The 12,735-nt window shown below is 43.1% G+C and overlaps 1 protein-coding gene across 1 annotated transcript in view; it reads left to right on the top strand.

The window, feature by feature from the left end:
• Positions 1-12,574: 12,574 nt before the first annotated feature.
• PDHA1 (pyruvate dehydrogenase E1 alpha 1 subunit) overlaps positions 12,575-12,735 on the top strand; it is a 17,892-nt gene continuing 17,731 nt past the window's right edge. The window contains exon 1 of the mRNA XM_026067143.1: positions 12,575-12,735. Coding sequence (XP_025922928.1) covers positions 12,657-12,735 — 79 coding nt within the window. The 5' untranslated portion in view covers positions 12,575-12,656.

Below are 12,735 nucleotides of genomic sequence, written 5' to 3' on the forward strand. Positions count from 1 at the left end.
CAGGGTCAATATATGGATTTGGGACTGCCCCTGAAGGATATAGCAACTAGAAACTAATTAATAAAATTACTGCCCAATTAAAACAAAACAGAATGAAAATCAGTTGAATGTAAGACTCTGAAGCACCACCATTTCATATTTCCACCTCTGGCCTTTCCTCTGCTGTACAAATATGCAAACACATCTGCAGGACCAACAAGTGAGCTCTTCAGCTAACCCTTTGGTCATGGTCCAAAAGTTTGGGAAGATAACAGGAAAATTTGCACTGGCTCTGATTTCCTTTGCTTCTGTTTTCTGATCTGCTCTTTGAGCTAAACTTCTCCTAGAAGAGCTATAAAAAAATCCACACTGGAAATCTACAGCACTTACGTCCGTGTGGTTCAGCCAGCTGGATCACTGATCTCAAACACTTTTCCAGCCATCAAGAAATGTCCTATCGCAAATCCTATTTGTCTGTCTTACACTATTAGCTTTTCAAATGGTCAGTGGTCGTACTGTCATGACCCCAAGTTTGTACTGTAGTCTCATCTTTCTCCATTTCAACAGTCTACCCGAGGGAAAATTAGGTAAAAATAATATTGTAGTATTGTTTATCTCCTGGTTTCATTGCTGCCTATTCCTCACAGATTGCCATCATCAAGTTTTCCCTATTAAAACTCTCTCAGAATGAACTTTAGTACTGGAAATTGATGTGCAGTCATAAAATATTCTGAAATGGGCTTACTCATTTTTTCCAACATAAATCTTCAGATTCTTTCAAAGTATTGATTGAGCTGAATATCTGAATAGCAGACTATATATCGCAATTAGAACTAGTTCAGAATGTTTTTAGGAGTTCAATTCCAGAAAAAAAATATATATAAAAATACATATCAGACTCAAGCAAGATATATCCAGCCACCCTGAAAATCTTAAAAACTTTCATTTCAGTCTTGCAGAGTCTTATTGGAAACTTACTTAACCAAATTCTCAGTCTGCTCGCCTACTCTCACTGTAAAATTGATGAAAAATTAATGTAAAAAAAAAATGAACCCAGTTCACAGGAGAACAAAATAAATTCCTATGAGCCTTACTGAAAATTACTGTCAACCTGCTGTAGAAAAATATAACCCAAGAATTTTCCTTGCCTGTACCCACTCCATCCAACTTGCCCTGTTCCTTTCCTCAACAAAATATGCTTGCTTCAGATAAATGGGCTAGCAGAATTTGGCAAGTTTGTTTTATTTGGATAATATGTAAATCAAAACAATTGACTCACTTGGAGCATTATTTTTGTTTGAGGAAAAAAATAGCCACCTGCAAAAAAAGGGAAATGTTCCAGCAAATCTAATTTAAAACAAATGAGTGACTATTGAGGTTTCTAATGGGAAAGAAAATTTGCCCTCAGCAGCGCTATATGGCACCAGAAGGAGAATACTGGAGTCTAGCTGGCGAAGGCTCTGGGAGAACACTGCTCACCATATGAAATAGGAGACCGATGCTTGAGGAAAAAGCAGAGCAAAGGGACACGGTATCATATGATAAAAAGATCCGAGGAATAATTGTTATATAAAGTATCTGTGACTAAAGCAGTTGAAGTTAGTCAGACAAAAATAAATACATACTGCCTTATTTGGCAGACATTGTAGGATTAACAAACACTTTAAAACAGTTTGCTTGTATTCAAATATGAATTCTTCTTTGTGTTTTTTCATCATTTTAGTACAGCTGAAGTTTATTGTGCTTTCCAAACTTTCAATATAGGAACTTCACATACTCTTAAAATCTTTTACTGACTTGTCTGTCAAAGTATTATTGACTCCTATGTGTGACTGCAAATACACACATACTTATATATGTGAAAGCTAATACACAGTAGGGTTGATTGAAAGCATACGGCAATCAATAGGAGGCTTTTCATTGATTTTGACTGAGTCTGGAGCAGAGCCATAATGTGAAAAACAGTATGGTAAATGTTCTCATCAAGATGGTGTGGATGCACAAGCAACCCTTCCTAGCCTCCACCAGCCACTTTCTGAAGAGGCAGTCACCTCGTCCTCCCTTCGCTGTGGCTTTACAGTGAACGACTCTTTAGAAAATACTGTTGCAAACGGGGCTGTTTGCTGCACCCTTGACTCCTCAGGCAGAGACTGGTAGGGCTTGCAGGCAAGTGAAACACCTCGGGGAGTCCCACAGCGAGAATGATAAGCTACCTTGGTGCAGGGCTAGCTCCGAGCATGGGCAAAGCTGGGCTTTGCTTAGGACAGCTGCCTGCCAGAGGCAACCTAATGGTCATGGCCCTGCTGCTTATTTTGGCTGGAGCAGGGCACTGAAAAGTCGTATTGGATGCTGCTGCTGGCAGCAAAGTGTGTGGGGCAGCGGGGCTGCTCCAGCAGATCACTGTGTCCGTCTGCGCTGTCCATTTCCACACCGGCCTCAGGACCCAGCTCCTCCAGCTCCCCTCCTGGCCGGGTGTCTATCTCCTCCCCTTTCTGCCCCGGGGCCCAAGACCCAGCTCCAAATTTTGCTTAGATAACTCAGTCTCGCCCAGACTGCTGCAAAGCCTTGAGCTACCTCTGCATTTGGCCACCTGCAGTTGACCAGGACTTGACTGGCTGCTCTATGATGTTTGATAGTAAACCAAGCAAAATTTTTAAATCCAATGTAAACCAATAATGCAGTGAAAATATTCTTAGTTTTTAGGCCAAAATTGTACATAGTTTAATGTTACCAATTTAATGTTACTAAGAAAATAGCATTTAGAAAAAGCTGTGCAGCTATTTCCTTGTAATGTTCATTTTTAGGTGATACTGAATTCAGCTCTAACAAGGTTTTAATTTCAAAACCTAGGTACAAACTTACAATACATGCTTGGTTCCACTCTCGAAAGAAGTCACATGAAGGTTACCTGAAGAGATTCAGCAGTTTGGTGACAAATAGCAAAGCTCCCTTAAAGAATACTTGCATTTAAATGCTTTTCAACCATCCTCAAGAAAAGTCAAGCAGAAATTCCTCCTCTCCCTGAAAAGCAGCAGTCTGTATTTCTACTTAATTCACTCCCCACTCCCCATCCATTTATATGCATTTAGTGCAGTCTTAATCGCACAATCAGACACAATTCTGAATGCCTTTAATCGTGGTTGCAAAAAAGACAATTTCTGAACTGCTAGATTAGAGAGATGAGTTTTATTCTTACATCTTCCACAAATTGACAAGACTGTATTTTAATACCAAAGCGCAAGAAGCCAAATTAAAGAGCATTTTTAATTCTGCTGTTTGATCTGATTTCATAAGCCTAACATTTTCTCATATAATTATTTGCCAGTTTTCTCCACATGGAGCCAGATGCACACATGCTAAAACAAGAGACATTGTACCATCATAAAATTTGAGCAAGCAAATGATGAATCAGAATCCACTATGAGCTGTCAGGGAAAACAAGGCTTAGCACAAAGGGTCTTCAGGTCATACAAGTCTGGTAATGGATGATCATGAGACATCCCTCGGGTGTTTTGTGATATGGGACCTTTCCTGCATACCATAGAAGTATCAGGGATTTTGCAGAGGTTCAAAAAGCTTTGTAATCAGCACAGTTGTGGTTTCTGGAGGGGGTAGGAGGGATTAGTATAAATTTGACTCTGCTCAAATTTGAGAGTTTCATTACAACCAGATAAACACCAAAAATACTGGAGAACAAATCTAAACTGGGAACTCCTTCCCCCAAGGGACAACAGAGGATTGGGAACTGTGGGCATTGGCAGCAGATTTGGTACTAAAACACTGTCATTCTGTGCTCAGGGAAGGGAAATAAACAGCACAGATACAACTGGGGAAGTAATACCAAGCAGTCACACCCTTTCTAATGTAAGTAGTTTATTTTCGGTTTGTTCCCTTAGTATTACCCTAATATTACTTTCTCAAGTAACTAAGCAACCTCCAACATCTTACTGCTAAAACGGGTTGAGTCACTGTTGTGATACTCAATAGCTTTTTGTTAGCTACTGGATGCATCAGAAAGTGTAGAGGGCTTTTCAATCCCCTATGCTACAGTGCCACCTTATGGCACTTCTACATAGTCCTCATTTTTTCTCTTGATCTTAATCTTCATCTTAAGCATATCACGTTGCTTTAATCAAATGCGTAGGCTACCATACAAACACCCCAGTGAGGTGGAAAGTACCTAAGATTTCAGAGGACTGCAGCTTAGTTAACAAAACTGTTTTTCATATCCTGAACTATAGATAATAAATCTGGAAGAAATATTACAGTATCTAATCCATATTGCTATTGTCAGCATTCCTGACCAACATTTGCCTAACCTGTTCTCAGAAACATCCAGGGACAAGACGCCCAGGCCCAGTTCCTCACCATCCCTTTCATTAGGTTGTATACGCTAAATAACCATCTTAATCTCAATTGTTGCTGATTTTGGACCTCAGTTCTTGTCCTGTTCACCCTGGACGTGGAGAACAATTTGTGTTTTTCTTCTGTATAATTTTCTTCACATTAACAACTGTTAATCAACTCTATCTAAAATTTTCCTTCACCTTATGCAATACCCATTTCTTAACATTTCTTTGTAGGTCCTATTTTCTAGGCCATTGATCATTTGCACTATTCTCATCTGGGTTTTCTCCAGTGGGATCATATCTTTATTCAAAGCATATATTTATACTTAACTCAAAACTAGGCATGATACTTCATCTAAGGTGCTCGCCAAGGCTAAGTAGAGCAGAAGAATGACCTCTTGTGGTACAGATTACACCCTTGTTTTTGCCCTTAGCTATTTCATTTTAGGTCAGAACCCTCTAAAAACCCATATTTAGTAAATAGTTAGCCATGATTCTGCTGGAAATAGGGTTCTGACAAAGTCTTTCCTTGTGCAAGTACTATTCAATTTCCATATTATTAGCAGGGATAAGGAAATAAAGAATGTCCAATTTAATTTTGAAAGACATCAAATTGAGAGGGACTGTGAGCATTTCAGAGAAAAGGATTAGAACTCAGAGTTATTTTGTAAAATTGCAAAAGTGGTCTGAAAGACAGGCTGTAAATCAGTAGTTTCTACCTGGAAGCAGAGAGAACTCATTTAAGAAAAAGGAAAGTAGGGAACAGCTGGGTTGGTAACAATTCTGCAGACAAGAATCTGCAGTCATAGTCGGTCACAACTGAGTATGATCCAAAAATATTATGCAGCTGTGAAAAAGACTACATTATACAGGGCTGTATAAATAAGAATATTATCCATAAGATGTTGCAAAATGGAACATAGTAGAATAAGGTTATCTGTGTAAAAAGCATAAGGTACAAACAGCGGTTCGTTTTAAAAAGCTTTCTAATGTAAACAGAGGTTTCACAAAATGTGTTTTCAGAACATTTACTTGAGCTTTGCAGACAAGAAGTCTTAAAAATTTATTTTGAGTAAAGCTATATCTTTGTATATATCTGAAAAACATCTATGATCTCAAAATGCAGAATGACTGAACTGAATCCCGGATGTAACACTTCACACTTGGTATCAGAAACATTCAGCAACAAGAGAAAATATGCCTATTTTCTTTTCTTCCCAAAGATTATTTTCAAGCCTATCAGTGTTACATTCAATTAATTCCACAGTACTTGGGCTTACCCATGACAGTAAAATGACACCTCTTTTCCCCTAGGAGTTTACTAGGTAAACGAATACAGCCTGTTCCACAGCAGTACTTCTTTGACACTTGTAATTCTTAATGCTCCTCCACTGGGAGAAGGGTTGTCTTTTACTGTCTCTTGTAACACTGATACTCCTGGGATTAAAAAGAATACATAAAATAATGGGAAGCATGGAGAGGAACACCAATAAAAGATAAAGAATCCAAACATGAAAAATTACATTATAACTTCATTAGCATCTTGCTCCTTCAGTGTTTTCCAAATAACAATGCAGGAAAGCAATGAGAATGGCAGACACAAATCATACTTTCTCAATCCATTTTTCTGTCACAAAACATCTGGAAGATCCTAGAAAAGGCCTTCTGTCCCACACTCCAACAAACTCCAAAGGAAGCAATTCATCTGAAGGTTTTGACAATGCAATTAATTGTTCTAATTACCCCATCAGTGTAGCTTGCACATGCCTCAGTATTAAAAGTGAGTTGGGAGCAGTGCTGCTGTGTAAAGCAGGGACTATCAGAGCTTGTAGGGCAGAATGGGAATTAGTCAGAAGAGGTGGGGGTCAAAACAGCAAAATAGAGAAACACATTTTCATGTGAGAGACATAGAAGAGCAATGTGGAGCAGAGAGAAGGCAAAGAGAAATAGTGAGAAAGAAAAGAAATGTCGGACAAGAGAATTAAATGAGATAGGGCAGAATAGGGAGAAAAATGGTGGGAGCGACAAGTGAAAACTCAAAAGGAGGAGAAATAGCAGAAAAAGGGTAGTTCTTGCTGAGCAATTTTGAACAGAACGTAGTATACTGAGAACTGGAGGATGCACATGGATTGAAGGCTGGAGGTTTGGATTTTAAAGATGGAAAATGAACTAAGGCTATATCTATTCTGTCTGACAATTTAATCTGTTAACGTAATTCTTCAGCCCTGGTCCCCAGGCACCCACTGAGCACTTCCATCTGCAACAAGGCCAGGGTGCAGTCCTGGGGACTATTCCCTGTAGGCAGTCTGGATAAGTCTGTGCCACCTTCCCTCCCACTAGTCCTCCAAAATGAAGCCAGCTCACCCTGTAACCACACATACTCCCACACACCACAAGCCAGGCCACTGAGCACACACAGCACAAAGTCATAAAAATACCACTCAGATGGGCTGCAACACAGCCTCAGTTTATTTAAGCAATTTGAATAAATAAACTCAAAGTATAATTACTATGTTTTAAGGGGCACCTATTATTATGCTTGATGGCACCACAATAACATTTTATGCCTTATGGCAACATAAGGTACCACACAGGAGAGCTAGGCAGGTGCTCTGCAGTGTGGATGCCTCTGTAGAGGAAACTAGTCCGAAGCAGCTGGAACGCAAGCCATTCTGCAGCAGTTGTCAAAGCAGCCACAGATCAATCCCCCATGCAGCTGCCTTTCACAAGTTAGATCTATGGCAGCATTGGAAGGAGAATGAGGTTCAGCTGCCAAAAAATCAGGCAGCAAACTTGTGACTCAGGAGGTGAACCAGGGGTTACTTTCATCCATGTCTAGATACCAGGTGAGCTGAAGTAAGTCCCAGATTTACAGATTCACATGCTGGATGCTCCCCTCCACCTTTAACTCAACAGCAGGCATTTGTAACAGCAGCTGCAAGCCGGAATATGGTAACGTTTCAGGATTCCACCCAGACTGATAGGAAACAATAAGTTTTGGCCTACTGTCGCACAACACGCCCTTGATGCAGTAATACTAAAGTCACACATGGCAAGGTGTTATTGCTCCATTATGAAATATTACATAATCATCTTTCATTGAATAAATTCTCTGCTTATGACTTCAGTATGTTTTCCTTTTCATTGCTTACCTCATTCAAGAATTAGCTTTCTGCATTAGCTTTCTGTGGGGGGACTTAATTATTTCAGTATGTTTTAAGAGTTTTAAATGGAGAAAACATATGAATATTAATAAAATGGAATGAAAATTAAAAAGTCACTGAGATGATGTAGATGCTGTAGCTTTATTATTTTTCCAGGAAGGACAAAAATGAATCCTTTTCCCATCAAAAATAACTGTTTTCTGTGAATGTCAGAAGTGCTTATAACATGTTACTCTACATAATTATAAAAACTATTCCTTTTTTCCTTTCAGGTAGAGAAGGAATGGATAGATTACACTAAACCTGGAATAAGCCTGGTTGCATTTCTTTTCAATAACTGTGTATTATTTTTTTTTGGAGCAGAACAGTGTCATAGTTAACAATTGTTCAAAGATCTCTTGAAACTGTTCCTTCCTTCAGGCTGTACCATAGTGTTGTTTGTTGAGGAAGTGGCACGTAAGTCTACTACAAGCCTTGCAACCTGCATGCAGGTGCCAGTACACTTTACTCTCTTGAGCTAAGGCGGATGAACCTCGTCTATGGAATGATAAAGCTAGAGAATAAGGTTGTGAATCCTTGTTCTGTCACGTATTGCAGGAAAATCTGACACTCTCTCCTTCCCTTCCAGTGCAGACTACCTATACTGCCCAGTCTACACTGGTCTATCCCCCCCGCCAGCTGTGACAAGAGGTCAGCTTTCCAAATGAGAGGTGATACAGAAATATGGATTCATAAGAATAAAAGCTGGGTACATAGGAGATGGTAAGAGGGGTGGGGATATTACGTAGAGTTAGTGCAATAGAGAAGACAGAAGAAGGAACAGTTTGTTGAAGATAACAAAGAGGGGGAAAAAACAGCATTGGGAGCCACAAAAAGAGAGCGAGAGAGCAGAGAATTTTGCTCTCAGTGTGGAGAAGACAATATAGGGGGAAGCTCAACAAGGCCCAAAGCACAAAAGAGAGAGGTGGCGAGTGGCAGGACGATTCATCCATAGGTACATAGCACCAGGTTCAGATGCACTCCTTTCTCTAGGCAGTCATTGCTTCCTCTCCACAGGAAGGGTGTCAGGAAAGGAAGAGAGACACTGCTCTTGCTGCTGGGGATTTTGACCCCTTTGGGCTTTTTTTAGGGATGGGTTCTTCTGCAAACTAAGCTGTTGCTAGTACCAAAAGCAGCTGTTGTGCATCTCTCCCAAAATGTAATACCTACTGTGAGGGGTGAGTGTCAGGAGGCTACGTCACCAGCCAGCAGGAGCACAGTCACTGTGAGGATTGCCTCAAAGCGTCCATCTCCCCCTACCCGTTTCCTGAATCTCTCCCCTGCAGGTTAAGGATGACTCAGGCTGCCAAGGAAGTCCTGCCTTGTGTAGACAGCAGGAGTAATCCCATCTCAGGTGGCATTTGGCCTCACTATAAACCTGAGTATGCTACGAGGAAACTGTAAATATTTGTATTTCATCAGTGGTATCAATATAACAGGGGGACTCTGTTTGCAAGAAGCTATCAGTAATCTCTCCAGGACTGGCTGGCCTCCTATTCTACCTCCCAGCGGTATTTTTAACTGGAATTATTCCTATCAGAATTACCCAGCCATGCCAAACTTGTACAATATAGATTAATGGAAATGCAGGTTGCAAATTTCCAGACAAAGATGGCTATGCAATTTGGAAGGGTCCTGGGACCTCTAGGGTCAGTCTTGGCAGCTCTGGGGAAAGCCCCATACAGACCTCCGGGATAGTGCTTTCTTTAGCTGCAAAGGTACCCCTGTCTGCAAAACAACCTCTCTGACAAGTCCATACTTGCTTTCCAAGCCAGGACATGGCACAGACTAAAGCTACTTCAGGGAAAATGCCTTCTGAAGCAACCTTTCAACTTTTCATCTTGCTTTTTTGTTCTCTTACAGGCCAGCTGCAGCTGCTGTTTCATGAACCACAGTTAAGGCTGCTTAGCAATGTAGGAGCTGAGCTGCAAAATTCAAACTGCCTACAAGTCTGTGGGGGGATGCTCCCAGCTTCCCCCCATCTTGTGCCAGTTACAAGCAGTCTGCATTCCTGTACCTCACACTCCAAAAGAGACTTTGAGATAAGGCCTGCTTGGGCACCACAACCTTTAGAAACAAAGCCTGCTCTCACTGCTGGAACACTGTTAATTGTTGTGGTCTGGAATTATCTCCTCCTTGTCAGGATCTTGAGAGATAACACCTGCTTTCACTGCTGGGGCAGTGTTAATCATTGTGGACTGGAATTAACTCCTTCTTACCCCAGCTATGGGATCTCTTCTCGGGACCACCACTGCAAGAGTAAAGCAGTCATTTGCAGTCACTCAAACTCCTTTCTTCAGTGCTGAAGAGTGCTCAAGGCAGCTAGCCTGCCATTGGGGGTGTTCGGCCACCCCCCACCCTATGACTGTGGGCGTGATGGGCATAACAAGGATGGAGGAGAGTTGAACCCTGCAGCAGACTAAAGCTAGGGACTGCAACTGCATGAAGAGAACTGCAACTGACCTAGCAACTCCACCTTCCCCTGAAGGGTATAAATAGGTTGGCCCCGGAGGCTGTCTGGGGCTCTTCATGGATGACAGTGGGTCTGCTGGCTTGTGGAGCCCCTTGGGATGCTCTCCTGCAGTTACTTCCCTGAGATTGAGTGTATGTTGGCTGCTGAGGTAATGTGTGGGTAAGATCAATCAGAATTGGTTGCCTGGTTCATTTGTTTGGGTAGTTACAGTTAGTATAAATTAGCTAGCTCTGTCTGTTTACTGAGTAGTTACTGTTAGCACAACTTTTAGAGTAATTAGAAAATAAGTATTCTAGTTGAACTAAGTTTCTGTTAATAAGAATTGTTGCTTTGCACTGTTGTAACTTGTGCAGTAAATTTTGATCTTTGAAACAAGTTGTGGAGTCCTGCAGTAAATCTCCTTCTTCCACTCCTCCCCTCCCTTGTGCCACACAAAACCCACACAGTTGGTGACTGTAAAGATAGTTGGTTGTCCTGCGACAAAGTTGTGTGCCAAAAATGATTCTACAACTTCTGCATAAGCTTGCCTTCACTGGTGTTTTAGCAAGAACTGTTTTATCCATAGTGATAAACTGAAAAAGAACTAAAAACAGCACTAGCTGTCCACTCACAGCTGGTTTTGTGATAGCAAAAGAGAAATAATTTTCAGATACTTTTAAATAGTTTCATTCCCTAGATGTGAAAAGTGGTAATTTTATACTGCTTCTTTTATATATTTTGGCCTGTGCCAAGGCACAGTGTACATCAGTAGTGCACAGGGCAGCAGCTCAGCAATATGCTGAGCACCTACTGCAGATGCTCTGTGCGGTCACTCATCATTAGCACACTAAGAAAGTGCACTAATTTTCAGTACTCTACCAAACTGCTACCAAACCTGGGTTTGCTTTTCTAATCAACAACCAGCCAAATGCATAAAGTGTTAGGCATTTTCATAAAATCTGTCTACCGAGGACACCAAAACTCTTCCCTGCCCAGTACTTTACATTAAGGAGAGGATGTGGAAGAAATCACATTGGCCACTAGAGTGCACTGTGTAATAAAACAGTTGGGAAGCCAAGGAAGGATGTGAACAGTGCTATAGGAATCCAGTTGCAGCCGTTTTGGAAATAGAGGCCAACTTTCTGCCCTGTCTGAGGAAGGCTGAGGGTGTACTTTGAGGTTATGCCTTAAGCATTCACCTCTGTGTCCCAAGCGTGCTGAGCTCTATGCAATGCTCAAGACTGAGCAGGCACAAGCATTTGTGATGCAAATAAGTGAACTTCATTGCCTTTCTGTTTTTTGGGGGGGTTACTTTTTGCCTGGATCAACTTCCTGTTCAGCTACAGGGCTGTGCAGATGCTAATGCCAGGACAGCTCAAGCAAGCAGAGCAGGAGTGGGAGCAAGTGGCCAGAAAATGTGGGGACAGGATGAGGTGGTGAGTGCTAAACCTGGTTTGGGCACTGATTACTACAATTGAAAGTGTAACCTCAACGTGAGCCTGGAAGTGGGTGGGGAAGTCAGCTGGGGAGATCAGGAGATCTGAGGTATTGATACAGTGAGAAGACTCTTCAACACTAGGTTAAATCTTATTTTAATTTTGTTATGCATTTCCCAGGGCAGAGATGCCAGTGAAATTAAAAGGAACTGTTGAAACACATTAGCCACTTTATGCATATCAAAAATCTGTCAGAAGATTCTCAGAAAGCCCAAATATAACATGAAATATTCAAACTTGCGTAGCAGACCCCAGCCTGTGCTGGAGAGGCCACACAGGTAATGAGTAACTAGACCTGAGAAAAGTGAGAGCTGGGGCAGAGGTGGCAAGCACAAAAAATTCCTTTTTGCATCAGAAAAAGACCAACACATTTTAATATTAATCCAGGTATGCTAGCTAGACTCATGCTTTTTTGGGAAAAAAAAAACTTTTTCACCCTTAATACACAGCTAATGAACTCCTGCACTGCAGGATCTTGCAGCACCTCGACTCCTTCACCAACCTGCAGCTTGCAAAGGCCTGCACCACCTGTTCCCTGGCCCAACTCTCACGTTCTGCTAGAAAACATGACTGAAAACAAGCGAGGTGGTTTGGGGTTTCCCAGCGGCAGGGGCCGTAGTGTGCAGTGTGCCGCCCGGCGCCGGGGAGACGCCAGGAGAGCGGCTCTGAGGAAAACACTCCGGGCCACGGGCCTCGCCAGGCAGCTCCGCCGGGGCGGGCCCGGATGCCTGCCAACACTAGGGGCAGGGCTGAACCGTGTGCGTGACCCTGCCGGTTACCTCACACGCGTGATCTGATCACGGCATTGCTATCAGGGACGGCCCCCGTGCGCTTGCCCGTGGCCGCTACCCCGCCCCGGCAGCCTCCCTCCTCCCCCGCCGTTAACGGTCCGTGCGGGCCCCTGCGTAACGCCGCCGCCACGGCCGCCCGCCTCGCGCTGGACGCGGGCGCGCATGCGCGCTGCGGAGGAGAGACTTAGGGAAAGGCGCCTGTCGGCCCAGCGCTGGGGGCGTTGCCTGCGCCGTCACTTCGGGGAGAGTTTCGGTTGGCTGAGGAGGCGCGCAGGCGGCGGCGGCGGCGGCCGTCACGGGCGGGGCGGGGCGGGGCTGGGCTGGGTAGCGGTTGAAGGAGAATCGAGGACGGGTCGGCGTGAGGCACTGCCGCCCCTCCCCGCTCCATGCGCAAGATGTTGCTGGCCGCGCTTTCCCGGGTGCTGCAGGGGCCGGCCGCTACCGCCGCCGCCGCGGGGAGGACGG

The sequence above is a fragment of the Apteryx rowi genome, unplaced genomic scaffold, assembly GCF_003343035.1.
Source record: "Apteryx rowi isolate R43461 unplaced genomic scaffold, aptRow1 scaffold_1039, whole genome shotgun sequence".
Taxonomy (NCBI): domain Eukaryota; kingdom Metazoa; phylum Chordata; class Aves; order Apterygiformes; family Apterygidae; genus Apteryx; species Apteryx rowi.